The following is an 18,615-nucleotide window of genomic DNA, read 5'->3' on the forward strand; positions in this document are numbered from 1 at the left end:
AAAAAAGAGTGAGATATGGCATATCAACATTACACTAGTCAATATTTGCATTAAAGTTTTATGGATAGTGGAAAACGTGAATCTTGATGACTAAAGGAAGTTTGTGCTAATTTTAATCATCCACAAAGATAGCAGCTATTGTTTACATTTTAAACTTAGATGGACACACTGTAATTTATGCAAAAGTAGAATTGTTTGCCATTCCTCCCTAAATCCTCTGGTTATATCTGGTTTTCAATTCTCCATGTCCTATGACTGTTACTTGCTGTGACTCAGAAAAATCAGAACTATTTTAAGGTTCTTTCTTCTACAGTGAATTTATAGGGAGGCAACACCAGCCCTGTAATAATGCAGTAGAAGGTGTTTGGGACCCCATGCTAGTTGAATAGAAGGAGCTCCTGTTTGTGAGTTCACACATTCATAGTTTACTTTATTATTTGAGCACAGTTTTCCTGTGTGTTTCTCAGCAGAACCTGCTTTATTCCTGTTGGCTAGTCTGTTCTTTCTTCCATATTTCCTATTCTAGTTTATAGCTAGTGTTATAACCAGTATTTTTAAACATGCTGTAAAAATTCACACGTCACACTTTGGCACCCCTGAATACCTGTAGGGCAGGAAAACAATCATATATATACACTCCAGAGGGGAGGAAAAATAAACAAAAATTTGCAAACGGGGTCAAGACTGTCATTGTGTCGAGTTCACTTTATTGTCATATTATTCCAATAAAATAACATACCCGGACTGAATGCCACCGTGAGCTTCATTTTGACTGTACAATGAAACAACTTCAAAATGAGAAAAGGGCAATAAATATCAAAGTGTTAAATCCAAAACATACAAATAGAAAATGTCAGTAACTTGGAAAATGCTAGGAAAACCTGGCAACCTCATTTTCCATTGGCTTTATGTTTTACCGAAGGGGTTCTTCTCTCTGCATCACCTCAGATCCAGCACAGTTATTTTTATCTCTTTTTCAATGACATGTTTGCAGATCTGCAAAAGAAAACACCAGATTAACCTTAGATTATCTGTCATTAGGCAGCTGCTGCAAAATTAAATAATTTAAATCTGCAACAATTTAAGGAGAATGTGGATTTATTTCACTGGGTTATTCGTCTGGGGACGAAGGTTCCCCTTCCATCCATATTGCAACCCTGAAAGAGGCATTTTCAAACAACCATGTTCTGTTCTTCCTTCCTTTGGAAAAGGTAAAGATTTCCTTGAGTTAAGCTGGACCCCTAGTGATTTCATTCACACATCTATATAATTTTCATTATCAGCTTCTGGGATATATATATTTTTAACGCAACTTAATTAACTTAAATTTCCTGAAGATTTTCTGTTCAAGGTCTAACTTGGTTTAGTTCTTGAGACAGTAAAAGCCAACATTATTTAGGTACTGATACCTACTTTCAAGATGTCTGGTCAGTGTAAACCTAATCACACTGCTCATCTGGTTTGGTAGTATCCACGATTTAACAGATCTATTTTATTTTCCCGAAAATAAGACAGGGTGTTATTTTCTTTTGACCCCCAAAATAAGCACTTGGCCTTATTTTCGGGGAGGTCTTATTATTTTTCAGGTGCAGGAGGCAGCGAGCGTGGTCACCTCATGGCTGCTGCTGTGTTGCAATATTTTTGGGGAGGGCTTATTTTAGTGTATGCACTCAAAAGTCCAATTGGGCTTATTATCCGGGGAGGGCTTATTTTTGGGTAAACAGGGTAGTTCTTCTGATTATCTAACTTTCTCCGTAACAAACCCTGAGGATGCTGGGATGTAGGATTTATCATCTGTAAGAAAAGTAATTTACTTTTTTTGTAGGAGAATATAAATAGTTCCCTGGGACAAATGGCTATCATCCAATCTTAGTTTCTACGGTAGGAAGAAGAGTAACTTCATTTTGAAAATGGATAAATATCTATTAAATCTATATTTGTTATATGGAAACAGACAATCCTCTCTCCCCACATACATATCCAACAATCTTGGGAACTATGTTAGTTTTTAATACAGTATATCTTTTTCCAGAGGCATTCTTACATTTCAATTCTGAGCAAATGATTTGACATTTATCAAATTTAGAGATAAGATAACTTGTCTTTTTTTAATGTGAGCACACTGCCTGCCCTCAAGAGAAAGTCTATATCTACCCAAACCTATGCAAAACACACATGTACACATGCTATATACATAAACATATACCTGCACCATACATATACATACATACATGCATGCATGCATATCTATCTATCATCTATCTATCTATCTATCTATCTATCTATCTATCTATCTATCTATCTACCTACCTACCTACCTACCTACCTACCTACATACCTACCTACCTACCTACCACTGACCATTTTGAATTGGTAATGCAAAGAGGAAACTTGAGAGCTCACAAGGTTAAAGCTACATGCAACAAAATTGACTGAATCTAGATCGTGGGTGCCAAACTCAATCATGTCACGTGACGTATCATGTGTCAGGCCTGAAGTCATATTCCTTTTAGAATCTTTGGCCTGCCACACTCTCTATTATTTTACTATGCTGTTTCATTAGTGTAGTAATTGGGAGGGGGAATAGTAAGGAGTAGAATTGTAGAATGTGTTGTTGTCATAATAGAACATTCCTTTCTAGAAGCCCAAGGTCATCTTTTGTCTCCGCACCTCTGCACCTGACTGGAACTAGATGGGTGGAAATGCCAGCGTGGCAGAGGAAGATTGGACCATGTGATGGACTTGTGGGTGTGGGGCAAGGTTTTGAACTTTCAACTGGATGGGAATCCTAGGAAGCTTTCAGATTCGGGATCTCCACGGTTGTGCCAATATGTCTGTCTTATTAAATTGGAATTTTAAGGATAGCTCTGCCTTGGACTCTGATTTAATTCTGAATAATATTTGGAACACTGACATCACGATGTATAGCAACATTTTTCGCCTTTGTGGAGCTGGGGTGGGTGTGGCCTACATGTGACATATCTGGCCCACAGGCAGCCAGTTTTGACACCCCTGATCTAAAGGTTCTGCTTTGAATACCACGAAGCACCCTCCCAGAAGGTAACAATGAAAGCAGGTCATTAAGAGGATGTGTAGCATCCTCTTAAAATCCTGCGGACTCTGCTAAAGCATCACTTATGTGCTATGTCCTGGATAGAAGGAAGCAAACTGCCAATGATCTTTTCTGCCATCCTCACCACTCTTTGCACTGCTTTCCTGTCCGAAGCAGTAATGCTTCCAAACCAGACAATAACGCAATATGACAGGATGCTCTTGATCGTCCCTCTATAGAAAGTGGACAGGGGAAGGAGAATGAACTTTTCCCATGTGACACAGAAAATGTAGGTGCTGCTAAGCCTGCTTCACCAGTTTATCTCACTGTTGAGTGACCAAGCTAGCCTATTCGTTAGCTGCATACCCAGAAACTTATTATTGCTAGCTACCTCCACAGATGAATCGTTAATACATAGAGGTGTGTGGCTGTACCTGCCTTTTCTGAAATTGACAATAATCTCTTTAGTTTTTCCTACATTTAAAATGAGACTGTTTTTGTTACACCAGTTCACTAAACCCTCTGCCACCTTGCTGTAAGCATTCTCATTGAGAAAGCATTCATCTCACTCATAGAATGACACTGAGCGGTATATCTTTTACCTTTACAGAGGTTAGAATATGAACAAGACAGGAATAGTGAAGAAAACACTCTCATGACTATCTTGTTAGCAAACTCTGAATTCTACAGACTGCAATGCAAAACATCTGGAAGGTGATGCTTTGGGGACAGCAGCTATAGCAAATTATTATGTCCCACTTTAATTTCCTTATCCTGCATCTGACCCTCTCAATGCATCTGCAAGGTAATTTTGCCTTTAGCAGTTTGTGCAGAATTTCTATATTTTCACTGCAGTTTGAATTTGCCTCAACATTTCCTATCCAAATGAACAAATATACTGATGTAGGAAATGAACAGCAACACATATCTAAGTATTGTTGGGCTAATCTCGGTCCTGGTGTCATTCTTTTCCATCTTCCTGCCAAAATATAAACCTGAGATTTCTCCAGGCTGGCTGGTAATATGAATTGCATCATTTGGAGGGACTAGATTGGAGAAAGATTTTAACTTATACTACGTTCCCATTCCTGCATGTTTGAATAGTGGGGCAGTGAATGTACAGAATGTTAAAAATGAATATGTTGCCCTTACATTAAATAGCTTAGGATCCTTGGTATGAGGGTGAAAGCTCTTCTTCTTACAAGCAGAAACTTCCAACATGCCAGCATTAGTAAGTCTGAAGATTCCCATCCTAGAAAACAAAAGAAATATTACATCTAAGAAAGCAGCACTAACCCAACAATCATCTACAGCAGATAATGCCGATCTCAGTTGCACAAAGAATACAAGGACTTCATGGTATCTGCCTGAAAATTGAATTTGCAGCTGGCTACTAATGGAAACACAACATAAAGTACTGAGAGAAGCCATTTACTCAACAATTCAAGACACTTCTTGAAAATTACATTAATGAAGAGTCTCCTTGTGGATAAACCTGTTACTACAATATTATGACAATCAAGGACTATCTAATGCTCAGAATAAGTTTCCTTCTCATGCTGAGAGGCTTCCTTGCAAAGATAATCTATTCCTGGATTAAGACAGTCATTCCTATAGCACAATTTCTTCACAAATGATTTAAGTGATCTCTGAAATAATGGGCCAAAGGTCTACAGTATTTTGATTGCTTCAGCAAAAAAATGTTAAAATGACAAATAAAATCCTACTTTTGAAAAACCCACCACTTAAAAATGAACCAAAAACAGTTTAATGATTTAATCAAGGCTAAACATATTGCATGCTACATGAAAAAGATAAATCCCTGGCATTTTTAACATAAAGGATGTGAATAAATATAGAGAAGACCACAAACATAAAAGTGCCACTACCATTTAATGAGACATTTTCTGGGCTATAATAACATGAGTTGGAGTACAGAGCAGGATTCACAAAGGTTTCTTTCTATCGCTCCTGGAGGGGAAGGAAGACTTCCATTAAATCTCTATCTCTATGCATCTATCCCTAATATTTTCTTCCCCCAAAAAACTAAAAAGTGAGTTGGCGATTTGAGAACCTGAGGTTCAATAATAAAACTATTCAGGTTTAATAAAAGAGAGAGGGGGGGAAGGAGGAAGGGAGGGAGGGGGCAGTATGGGAAGGCATAACAGAAGGCATAACATAGGGAAGAATATTCAGGAATTAAATTTGATTCTAAAGTATACCATTATCTGTAAAGACTGAAACTTGTACAATATGTGTATTCTCTTTTCCCCCCACTTGCCTTCTTGAACATTTTACAGGTGACATAGAACACAAGAAACTAATTATCTGAATGTAGTTATCTGAGGATGGGAAAGGAAGCTCAGACTCACTCATTATGTTTTGGTGAACAAACAATTGCAATGGCCTCTGGCAGCATCAGCTGATAAGAACAATGCGTATGAAGATCAACGCTGGATAAGAACGCAGTCTGGGTTGGATGGGACTGCAGAGAAAGGCAACATTTTACATAGCGTGTGACTTTTTGTTCTATTTTATGAATACAAAATGAAGAAGTCAGAATTAGTTGCCCTCACTTATCATTTACTAAATAATAATAAAAAATGTTGTTTATTTCATCCACTCTGTCACAGGTTCTTTTAAGTATACCCAAGTTAGTGGATTTCAAAAGTCAAGAGAGCTAACACAACACCACAGGTCCTTAGGTATTCCACTCCCAAACTCATACAGGCTAGCATTCTATGTTCTCTACTCCACTCTTCCCCCGTTGCTGCTACACCTCCTCCTACTGTTCCTCCAACTATTACTGCTTGTGAGTCCTATTGCTGGAGAATAGTAACTCGTTCTATGAGCTTCAGGCTGTTTTACAAACATACACCCACCCACCCACCTACCTACCTCCTTCTCTCTCTCTCTCTCTTTCCCACACAGAAACACCACCACACCCAGCTGTCTCTTTCCTCAACCTTTATAACCATCAATTGCTGTGTTGGCTATGAAGAGTCTTAAAGAGACAGCAGTCATAGATGGTGGCCATTTTGTAGGCATCCTATCCTCTCACAATGTCAAAACATGACTCCGGGTAGCTATCAAAAGTTTTAAATGACATATAGAAAAACATAGTACACAGGCAACTGAAATAAAACCAAAACACTACCAAGTCAATGTTTACATCACCACCTCACAGGTTCTGCTATACAGCCCAACCACCATCTGTGGTGACATAGAGATGCCTTCAAGGCCTTAAAGAAAGGTCGATAGAGCTGGGGCAATCTAATCTCCATGGGGATGATTTTCCAAATAGCTGATACCATAACAGAAAATGCTCTTTAGTATTGACCCAGGACATCTTTTCAATTATTTATGAAACACATTTATGCAGCCATCCTACTCATACACAGTGACTCATTGCCATACAACATTAAACTAATAGAAGAACTGATTGAGATTTAAGGGGGGGGAAAGAGGGGGGAGGCAATCGCCAAATTTGAACTTTATTCAAACACTATATTTAAATATTGTTGCTCTAATGGTGTAGTAGAAAATCTTTTTTTTATAAGAATTGTATTAGTTTTTTTAAAAAAACATTTATAGGAAAGGGTAAGTAGGTATACAAAAACTTTTGACAGCTACATCGTGCCAAAGGTAGAAATCCCCCTAAATCTCGCAACTTTTACAAAAGAAAAAACCAAAAAGTAAAAGATAAACAGTAACAGCTTTTTGTTTTACATATATTCAATCATCTCATGTGTCATTTCCAACAATTACATTATATCAATAATTGCAATAATGTTTCAAATATACTTATTTTTGTGACCTGAGTCTTTTCAATATTGCTTCCTCCCCCCTGTCTTCTGGCAGAGCCATGGCCCCTCCCTCCCTCCCTCCCTCGTGTCTTGGGTACTGTCCCCTATTTCATCTAGGAGAGGGTGTAGTGGAAAATCTTTGATGTAGGACATTGCACCCTTCTAACCTGACCTCCCGTCACTCATTCCACAACTGACATCATCTCTCCTTCTGGAGTGATCTTATTTGGAAACATTTTTCAAGTTAAAACTTTGTCAGGCCTACTTGGATCAAGGGAGACACTTCTGAATGAAGAAAGGTTAGATTTTGCCCCAGATCCAATCTACGTCATCTGTTACATATGACTATAAAAAGCAAACATATGTTTGGGTATGTATATATGTAAAATGCAAAGATACGTTAGTCTGGGAGAAAGAAAACTGATCTGGTCTGCTACCAGATGGCATGGAGTTCTGAATATTAGCTTAAAGAAAATGCCATCTTACATTGGAATTTCCTCCTGCTGCAAGGAATGCCTACTATCTAGCCAAGCATACTTATCTCTACCTACATGGATCCATCCCAGCGTGAGAAGATCATGTTGGTCTTGAACACCGAATAGCTCTTCCACATTCTCCATATCACAATAGTCTGGTCCTGCAGACTGTTTTGGTACGATTACATGAGTAATAGTGAATTCATTATGAGTCTGTAAGACACAAGCCCAAGAAAATAGCTTAGAGGTGCCGAGGTGGTACAGTGGTTAAGAGTGCAGTACTGTAGGCTACTTCAGCTGACTGCTAGCTGAAGTTTGGCAGTTCAAATCCCACCAGCTCAAGGTTGACTCAGCCTTCCATCCTTCTGAGGTGGGTAAAATGAGGACCCAGATTGTTGGGAGCAATAGGCCGACTCTGTAAACCGCTTAGAGAGGGCTATAAAAGCACTGTGAAGTGGTATATAAGTCTAAGTGCTGTTGCTATTAGGGACTTCAGATCCCAAGACCAGCACTGGCATCAACCAAATTTTATAACTTTTTATTTCACAGCAGCTATACTCATTTACACCAATCAATATTAAAGGATCTTCAAGACAACAGGCAGAACAGGGGCCCTGGAAGTTCCTGTACTAGGGAGGCTCTGTGTACTACGTACAAAAATGTCAAATGAACAAAGGAAATGAGTACAAATAAATTGGGACAGTAGGCCAGGGATAGTAGGCACACTGGTGCGCTTATGCACACCCCCTTTACGGACCTCTTAGGAATGGGGTGAGGTCCACGGTAGACAGTTTAAGGTTGAAGTTTAAGGGTTTGAGTATGTAACAATAAATAATAAAATTCCAATAAAATTCCAACAATAAAATTCCAAGAATAAATCTTGTGCCCTATATAGAACTTATTTTCTTAGATATTTATATGGTTATAAGTTACTGAAGTCTCTTAAATGATATGTATCTATTTTTTTTAAAAAAAATAAAGACTATTATTTCCTTATTCTTACTATTTCAATTCCATTTTCTTGCCCAGAATATGTGAGTCTCATAAAAGCTGCTCAATAGTTCAAAGTAGAATTACACAAAAGTCTTTTGAGGTGAATACTTTTGAATTCAAAATACCCTATTTCAAACGCAACACATCACCCCCTGAAAATAAGATGGACTGTTTTGTATATCTTAGAAAGGTGTTTTTTTTAGTATTAATATTTGTCTTCTGAGTGTAAAACACTTGTTCAAGACACATCAAAATATTGTTTTAATCTTTGGCATATACAGGATTTTTCCTTGTTGATTTGGATTTTAATTTGTTTTTATTGCTCCTGAGACAAAAACATTTATTGCAAATGTTACAAAAAATGTTGCAACAGCTATTTATTTTTCATTCAAATTAGGGAACTTCACATTTCACCATGAGGCATTTCAAATCAAAATGGTTTGAACTGAATTTAAAGCTATGCAAAATATGGTATTTAGTCCGAGCTAGCATATTTAGGTTTTTTTACATTACAGAATTGGTCACACAGTAAGGCTATTTTAGTACTTCTGTAATCTGAAGCAGCAGCAATAGTCTCAACGTCTCTTCTTGACCTAAGAAATAATTTAGAACTGCTGCCTCCTTCTGTTCAGATAAGGATAAAATTATTGACTATAGATAAAAGCCACATTTATGAAGAGAACAGCTCAACACAAACATATATGACAAAGAATGGGAACAATCACACAAGTTTAGAGATGTGGAAGTTTTTTCATGCCTCAAAATTCTGGTGGGTTCAAATGAATCCATCTTGAGGGAAGGCAATTAAGTCTTCGACAGTATCAAAATGATTTGCATTACAATTAGCAATACCAACAGCAATAGCACTTTGCTTTATATGCTGCTCCATAGTGCTTCACAGCACTCTCTGGGCAGTTTACAATGTCAGCATATGGCCTCCCCCCTATACACACACACACAATCTGGGAATTCATTTTACCGACCTCTGACCTCCGTAAGGATAGAAGGCTGAGTCAACCTTGAGTCAATCAGAATCGAATTCTGGGCTGTGGGCAGAATGAGCCTTCAACGCTGCATTCTAACTGCTTCTTAGAAATGTGTCCATATGGATTTTGGATATTATTCCATTCTTAATCTCTGGAAAATTCTCCCTATTTCCAAGATTGAACTAGCCTCTACTTTGGACATAAACTGATAGAAACATGCCTTTTTCAACACATGTCTGGAGACTAACAGCTATGCTTTCCTTCCTGCCCAGTTTGCAGTGGACTATTTTATATTTTTATTTATTTATTGAGGGTTATGATTATGTTTATATCTTTAATTGTTTCCATTATCTGCAAGTCTTCTAGGGATACGTAATGGTGGTAAAGAAATACGGAAAATAAAATTAATTTTAAAATAAACAAATTGATTCCTAAAGGTAAAAAGCCGAAGAGACAGCTCTGTCTGAAGATGTTTCCGTGGTCATGTGGCCGGCATGACTAAATGCTGAAGGCGCACGGAACGCTGTTAGCTTCCCGCCAAAGGTGGTTCCTATTTTTCTACTTGCATTTTACGTGCTTTTGAACTGCTAGGTTGGCAGAAGCTGGGACAAGTAACGGGAACTCATTCCATTATGCGGCCCTAGGGATTTGAACCACCGAACTGCCAACGTTTCTGATTGACAACCTCAGAGTCTTAGCTACTGAGCCACCTTATCCCTTTTTATTGATTCCTAATGGGATATTTTTCTAAACCACTGCAGCTAAACATTCCAAAGTATTAGAGACCCAAATAATTATTTAACCAACAAGTAAAAGATATTGAATTGCTGAAGTTCTCTGAGCTGTTCTTCCTTTTACATCATTTCCTGGGAAGGATTGGTTCACCCCAGCTTGAAAGTTTTACAAAATCATTACTAAGAATAACAGATAATTGGTCTCTTTGCTAAGTGGCAAAGATTCACTGAGGTATTGATTAAAATTCCCAAACTCAAATGATGAGTCAAATGATTTAGTTCTATAGAACTTCTAAATAAATCCCTACAGATTAAAATGCCAGGAAGGTCTCAGCTACAGCACATTGATTATTTGCATCACTCCCCCTCCCCGAATCCAGAAGTTTCTAAAAGTGTGGTCCGAATCATTGGCCTAGCTTTTTTTAGGAATTTTATCAGATTTGGCTGATTGTTTTTTCCTTGACTATCTTAAAATTGTTTGAGGCTAGTTTATAAATTTCAATATAAATAAATAAAATATATTTTAAGTGTTTTACTTGAGAAATCTTATTAAACTCAGAGAACTCCACTCCATATTAAAGTATACAGGATAAAACTGCTACAGACTGGATTTTAAAACTCTTTTTAGTTTTAGTTTGATTATAATTATTTTAATACAGATGCATTATATATCCTTAGGGCCTGGACTCAGCATTTCATATGAGAGTCATGGTTTAGAAACAGCTTCACTGCTAATGATAACAAGCATTATTCAACAGCAAAAGAAAGAGAGAGAAAAAAGAAAAATAATCCAAGTTACCCTATATTTGCTAAAAGGTTTTCTTCCTTCCCTCCAAAGAATCTGGCACAACATACCCATCATTGTATTTAATATCACTTTGCTTCTAATAAAATTTCACGAAAACTAAGAAAAATGCAATGCAGAATCACAAAAAGGAAGCTGCGCACATAGCAGGAAAATAGCTTAATAGTTACAAGTTTAAGATCAACAATATTGCCACGAAAGTAGCAAGCAGCATAAAAAGATTTATTGAAAGACCCAGAGGGGGAAAAAACCCTCACTTATCACATCAGTACACTGATGTTTCAGATATACTTTCATTATATTGTCATAACAAAAACTCATTCCAGTCAAAGTACCATTCAAAGTGCCTTTGCCATACAAATGTGAAGGTTTTATTGTACCAGTTTTCCACAGAGAATGCCACACGTCTCTATTCCTCTTGCGGTGTTTGCATCTGCAAGCAGCAAAAACTTGTGACAAAGATCACTGGGTAGAACCACACTTCGCAGTCCTTCAGTAGCATCGTCTAGCAAAGAGAAGTGAGATAGTGACACTTACACAACGGTCTACAGACTCATACCACATAATCTGAAAAGCACTCAGCAGGCAGTGTGCTGTTTTAGAGTGGGTGTTTAAGTGTTCAGCACTACAGCCAATCTAAAGACTATAGATCTGACTTATCCTGATCAAAACAGACTTTTTGGGCCTGATGCACCTTTTGTTTCTTTATTGTTTCTTTTATTTCTTTATTCTTTATACTAAGAAATGATAAGAGCCGTGGTGGCACAGTGGTTTGAATGCAGTATTGCAGGCTAACTCTGCCCATTGCCAAGAGTTCAATCCTGAGGTCAGTAAAATGAAGTCCCAGACTGTTGGGGGCAATATGCTGATTCTGTAAACTGCTTAGTGAGGACTATAAAGCACCATGAAGCGGTATATAAGTCTAAGAGCCGTGATGGCTCAGTGGTTAGAATGCAGTACTGCAGTCTACCTCTGCTGACTGCTGGCTGCCTGCAACTTGACAATGGTTTCTTGTGCTGAAATGATCAGTCTCGGTAGTGCCTTCCTGTCTTCAGCTGTTAAATCAGCGTACCATTCTGTAATGCAGTATGTGGGGACACTTTCTATTGTGGACTGATAGGAAGAGATCATCAGCCATTGTTCTACCTGTTTTTTTCGCAGGACTCTAAGGAAATGAAGTCGCTGTTGGGCCTTGCCAATCACCAGGGACGTGTTGTTTTTTCAAGTCAGATCTTGACTAATAAGCACTCCCAAGAATTTAAAAGAGGAAATCCTCTCCACACAGCCCCCCTCGATATACAGTGGGGCAGGTTCCTCTTTGTGCTTCCGGAAATCTAGCACCATCTCCTTTGTCTTACTAGTATTTAGATGTAAGTTGTTTTTTGAGCACCATGCGGATACCTTCTGGACTTCTTCCCTGTATGCTGATTCGTCCCCTCCAGTGATGAGACCCATTGTGTCATTCCATCCTTCCAAGGTCAGTAAACTAAGGACCCAGATTGTTGGAGGCAATATGCTGGCTTTGTAAACTGCTTAGAGGGCTGTAAAGCACTGTCAAGCAATATATAAGTCTAAGTGCTTTTCTATTGCTAAGTGCCATTGCTATTGCTATAGAATTATCTAGAGAACCTATCCAGCCCATAAACAACAACAAAAAATTTTACTTTCTTACTCTGAACGGCACTTAAGGTAGCAGCTGGCTTTAAGGCCCGACTGATTGGAGGAGAGTGACTAGCAGAAGCATCACACTTGTTTGCTATTATTTTGGGGAAAGTATTGTTCAGGTGTGGAGCAGATGACAATGTGTTCGCATCAGCTGGCTCTGATGTAACTGAATTATTCTTAGTTTTCTGACCACGAGCTATTTCTTGCTTTTTTAACTGATCTTCGAAGAATTGAAACTGTTCTGTTTCCAGTTGCTGTTGACGGATCTGTGCAATCCGCTTCTTTTCTGCCTCGATTAATTTCTCTTGCTCTAGTTTCTTCAGTAATTCAGATTTGCCTTTGTTCTGGAAAATATAATACATTAAAAGAACATGTCGTCAGCTAAAACACAGTTAATCCAAATGAGAAAGTACAATGCATTTAAACAACATGAAGCACAATAGATCTGAATATTTTAATATCCGTTGCATCTACCAAGAACATCTCCAGATGTTACTAACATCTGAAGAGTGATGCTGCAACATCATTCTCCAGATGTTGATAACTCCAGGAGCCAGCCCTAGCCCAGCATGGCTAAGATGAGGACTGCTAACAGCTGCAAATCAGGAACATCTGGAAGACTAAAGGGTCAAGTTTCTATACTTAAAATAGATTTTAAAAGCAAAGGATCTGGATCTGGAAGATGATTAATTCTTCAGACTAGAGATTTCCTCCAGCTTAATTTATTCTGATTATTGAAGTCCCAATATTAGACTTCTAGAATTCAATACCTCTCTAATGTCTGAATAATTATTTTCCACCCTCTGCCCCATTTTGCAAGTTTCATTAGGTCATATTTATTCAAATCTTTGCCATCATGTTTAGTTTGAATTTGGGAAACAAAAACAAAAAAAATTATATCACAAATATACAGTATAATAGACAGGAAAGGACTGCAATGTTAACTAAATCATTAGGCTCATGTGAAATAAATATGGAGAGTTACATTGCATTTTAGAAAGTTATTCATACAAAAAGTGCCACAAGAAAATGTATTTTGCTATTTACACATGCATCCAGAAGAAGCTGTTTCTTGGTGCACATTTCATACTCATCACACGTTTTATCTTGTAATGTTTTAGCATTGGAATAAGGCTCCATATACAAAAGCAAATACAATCTCATCAACAATATGTTAGGCTACAAAATCATATATAATTACTTCTAGTAAATATCAACAATAACTCTCCATCTCTGCAATATTTCAGCAAAGAAATATTCTTGGCATTGGCTGTCTTTGTTTTCAGCACCAAGGAATTCTTTTTAATTTTCTCAGGCCTTTTCATTTATATCAATATCTTAATTATTCATATTTATGGTGCACAGAAACTTTTAACTGCTCTGGCTGCTGCTTTTGTTTATTTTACCGTCTGTCTTAATGATTATTGAAATACTAATTTTAACTTAATGGGTTGTAAATTGCAGTGGAAAAAACTTAGTTCTAAAGGATAGCACAACATTTTAAATTGTAAATAAATAATGGGGACCATTAGGCCCCAACTTAAAACCTAATTATTTTCATAGGTTTTAAGCAGCCTGTCTAAAGGAGAACAGTTGCAATTTTCAAACAGCGATAAAAACACTTAAGGACACAAAAAGGTGTTTAAGAAAATTATATATCTGGTTCTTCTGTCTGGAATAGAGCAGCACAGATTGGCAAAAGAAATCACTGCATTTTTAACAATTGCTGACCCTGGAACAAGGCAGTCCTTGCAAAAAATAGATGACAATGGATTGTATGTACACTTATCTCTTATTTATGTATTTACTAGTTGATAACACGGCATTGCTCGGGTACTTATTTATAGGGGGAAAATGTCTGGACCAAACATAATTTCTAATGTTGGATTTTTCCCCTTACCAGAGGGAGCCCCCTTGTGGAGTACTGTGAAGCCATTACCATGACAACTCCACTGCACTGTACAGTAGAATCCATTTTAAGGCATAACAGGCTGTATCTTAATAGAACACACACATCAAGGGGCATTAGGAGTGTCTTACCCCCACAGTATTTTTTTTCCAGAGAATAAGTCATCTATGTACCAAGTTTGGTTGAAATTGCTCTAGGCGTTCCAGAGTTATGCTGGAACACACAGACACACACACACACACACACGTGTGTGTGTGTGTTCTGCCTTTATTATTGTTTACAAATAACTCAAGACAGTGAACATAGCCAATACTTGTTCCTCTTCCTATTTTCCCCACAACAACAACCTGTGAGGTGAGTTGAGTTCAGAGAGAGAGAGAGAAAATGACTGGTCCAAAGTCACCCAGCTGGCTTTCATGCACGCACATGCGCACCAGCCAACTGCTCTTCTGGTTTCCAGTGCTTCCATGTGCATGAAGACCAGCTGGCCGGCATGCCAGAACCCGGAAGAACAACGGGCGATGGTTCACTTGCCCGGAGAGATGGCTCTGCCTGCCAGTTCTGGAACGTGTGAAATAGGTTCGCCATCACAGCACTAGACAAAACTGGTTCTCTGATGCTGGCATTGTGACATTCATTATCAGCTCAATTGAGTGTCCATAGATCGGTAATGATAAGAAACCAAGATAATGACTGTACCTGCACAATTATAGACCTTTAGGCACATATATGACATTGCATACACATCTGAAGAGGAAGGGCTTGGATCACATAGTTGTACTTACCATCCTTGCCATTTGGTCCCCCTTCCTTCTGTGATACCCCCATATGAAAGAAGAAAAATGTTCTTGCGAGTTAGCCTTGCGAGTTAGTCCGGACAAGAAGCACACTCAGGAATACTAGTTTCACCTTGATTGTAAGGTTATATTAACAGGATCTTGCAAGTCTGAAATTATATCTTTCCCCATCCCCTTGTTTCTACAATCCAAGAAACTAGAGAGGGGTTCCTTCTGATGTAACTGCCACATCTACAATCCTTCTGCAAACTCAGATGCTTATCATCTCACTGTTCTCTTGTCTGTGGCAATTCATCCTATCTGCCAAAGTCATTCCCACACACATTACACAAAAAGGAGTAGCATGTGGTGGGATGAGAAGGAGGGGGGATTTTCAGGAGCACCATGGCTTCCCAGGGAGGAGGCAGTACATTCAGGGGAGAAACCTAATTAAGAGACTATTCAGTTTCAAGATGTGTGCGGGCGGTAGGAAGAGATTCAGGATAGCCACCCTAGAATCTTATGATTTGTCTATTAGGTTAGAAGATATGGCTTTAGTCTGGCAAGATTCTGTCTCTTTGGTGTAAGAATATAAAGAATTGGACTCAACTGTTTTGTCTCTGAGCTTGGCCTGATATAACATCACTCAATGGAAGACGTTGGTGCTTCCAAGATCTCATAACACTGGGTGATTATAAAGCCACATCAACTTTCTTTATCACCTGGACATTTTAAGGCAAAAGCAGTCACTTTGCCTAAACTAAAATGAAAGTTAAGAGTTTTAAAATTGCTATTTAATTTATAGTAGCTTTCACCACATAAATGTATAATTTTGCTTTGGCACTGCTATTCAGAGTATGTATGATGGAGTTTATACTTATCTATATAGCTGAAAACTAAAAGGTACCTTATCTTGCATGTATTCCTGGTATTCTGCACTGTATTTCTTTAACAACTCTTTCTTCAATTCATCAGTCCTTGGAAATGCTACATCCTTCAGTTTCTTTGTTAGAGAGAAAATAAGAGAAATAAAATGCAACTTTATACAGATACACATAAACACAAACATATACAAACACACACATAAATACTTCTGCTGCTTCATGTGCCAATTAGCTTAATCCTACAGGTAGAACAAATGGTTTACTAGTATAGAATTAAATTACATAAAGGCTAGAAATTGGAGACTGTGAGTTCTAGTCCCACCTTAGTCATGAAAGCCAGCTGGGTGACTTTGAGCCAGGCTTTCTCTCAGCCAATAATAATACTGTAGACCCGACAGACAAACTGGGTGGTCAGTTCCCGTGACAAACAATTTGGTTGACACCCCCCCTCTCCCATAAAGCACTTGCGGGAAAACAGCTCCAGCTGCAGAATATTTACCAATAAGATTGACATTAAATGGCAGGTTAATTCTCTGCTATCAACACAAGGATTATACAACTACAGGTACTGCTTGACTTACAACCATTCATTTAGTGGTTGTTTGAAGTTACAATGGCACTGAAAAAAGTGACTTATGACCCTTTTTCACACTTACAACCGTTAAAGCATTCCCATGGCCACATGATCAAAAAGCAGACATTTGGGAACGGATTCATAAGTATGACAGTTGCAATGTCCTGGGGGTGGTGTGAATATCTTTTCTGGCCATTTGACAAGCAAATGTGTCCCTAACTTAACTGCAGTGATTCACTTAACAGCTGTGCCATGTAAGGTCGTAAAATGGAGCAAAATTCACTTAACAACAGAGGTGGGTAGCTCCTGGTTTGGCCAAACCGGAAGTGGTGGCGGCGGGAGGCTTCGCCCCATTGCATGTGCGCACGAGCGAACCGGTAGTAAAACTGGTAGAAACCCACCACTGCGTAACAAGTCTCACTTAGCAACAGAGATTTTGGGGTCAGTTGTGGTCGTAAATCAAGGACTCATTCCACCTTTGGGTAATAGACAAAACATTCCTCAGATTATAGATTGCTAAATAACTTTCAGGATTTGGCCTAATGCACTTTAAAAAAAAAAAACTCAAGCTTGAACCTAGCATAAAAAAAAATCAAATACTGATTACAATTTGTAAATCTGAGCCTTAACAGGCTCAATAAGAGCATTCAACATTCTCAGGCCACTGTCAGGGTTTTTCTTTCATTAGTCATTCTTGGAAAAGAGAGAAATCCCCTAGACGGCCGTTTCTTTTAAAAAAGACACTCTACCTTCATAATATCCTGTTTCTCTGGAACTGCACATTGTTGGTAGTCTCGGTGACATGGCAGCTTCTCTACAAACAAACTGAAAAACACACACACAAACATTTATCCTTTTGCAAGCCCGATGAATAATACTAATGCTTTTCCACTGAGACAACTGCAAAATAGATAAATGAGGTTAGAAGGAATGTTTTTCTTCTTCTTCTTTCATTCACAGAAGCTTTCTTTATCTTTGAAGTTTAAATTAGCAGCACTGCTACCCTGTTTCCCCGAAAATAAGCCATCCCTGGATAATAAACCCAATCGGACTTTTGAGTGCATGCGCTAAAATAAGCCCTCCCCTGAAAATATTGCAACACAGCAGCAGCCATGAGGTGACCACTCTCGCTGCTTCCTGCACCTCAAAAATAATAAGACCTCCCCGAAAATTAGGCCAAGTGCTTATTTTGGGGGCTCAAAAGAAATTAAGACCCTGTCTTATTTTCGGGGAAACACGGTATTCTATTGTTGGGTCCTTCAGGCTCAAAGACCGCAACACAATATTCAGAGTGTCAACGCCTAAGATGTTTCCATGACTACTATCAACTTGAGAAGGGGAGGGAATGCCATGCATACTTTTGGCCAGAGTAAAAGTTTCATATTTCTGTACTGGGATGTGAATGCGCATGTCCAGAACCCTGCCATAACGTCCTGTTGGAGAATGTGATTGATGACCTCAGCCAGAGGGGAGGGGGCACAGGGGTAAAGGTCAGACACCATTAAATGTGATTTAGTTTCAGCTACACAGAAGTCCGTGCTAAGATGTTCGTCCTAATAAACGAATGGGTTTTTTTTTTAATTTCGTCTCGGGGCTCGTAAATTAATTAGGGAAACTCTTGGAACCTTCACACAGAGCTTTAAAGGGATATTTAGCTATTCTGAAAGTCCATCAGTGTGTGGCCCTCTGAAACTGTTCACGAAAGGGATCTCTACTCATCCCCACCTCCTTCTAAACACAAAATGGTCACACCAAAGCTTCACTTGGCCATCTGAACAGTTGGAAATGATGAATGGGCAGAAGCCTCTTCCACTTTGGCCAGACAGTAAGTACCAGAAGAGGCCTTGAATGAAAGGGAGATTCATTTCCATGTGAGATGCACACTGTGGTACCCTTGCATCTAATGATACAAATTGTGAAGGGCTTCATCAATGCAAAGTACTGCTCCTTTGAAG

General features: G+C 38.5%; 1 protein-coding gene across 4 annotated transcripts in view; it reads right to left on the reverse strand.

Annotated features, from left to right (window-relative positions):
* Window positions 1-685: 685 nt before the first annotated feature.
* STAMBPL1 (STAM binding protein like 1) overlaps window positions 686-18,615 on the reverse strand; it is a 38,591-nt gene continuing 20,661 nt past the window's right edge. For all 4 annotated transcript variants that reach the window (XM_081956483.1, XM_081956481.1, XM_081956484.1 and 1 more), the window contains exons 4-11: window positions 17,410-17,485; window positions 16,110-16,205; window positions 12,525-12,861; window positions 11,233-11,357; window positions 7,410-7,547; window positions 5,425-5,537; window positions 4,205-4,304; window positions 686-996 (exon numbers count right to left, since the gene is read on the reverse strand). In XM_081956483.1, coding sequence (XP_081812609.1) covers window positions 940-996; window positions 4,205-4,304; window positions 5,425-5,537; window positions 7,410-7,547; window positions 11,233-11,357; window positions 12,525-12,861; window positions 16,110-16,205; window positions 17,410-17,485 — 1,042 coding nt within the window. In that variant the 3' untranslated portion in view covers window positions 686-939. The remainder of the gene's footprint in view (window positions 997-4,204; window positions 4,305-5,424; window positions 5,538-7,409; window positions 7,548-11,232; window positions 11,358-12,524; window positions 12,862-16,109; window positions 16,206-17,409; window positions 17,486-18,615) is intronic.

The sequence above is a fragment of the Natrix helvetica genome (assembly GCF_964273705.1).
Source record: "Natrix helvetica genome assembly, chromosome: 5".
Taxonomy (NCBI): Eukaryota; Metazoa; Chordata; class Lepidosauria; order Squamata; family Natricidae; genus Natrix; species Natrix helvetica.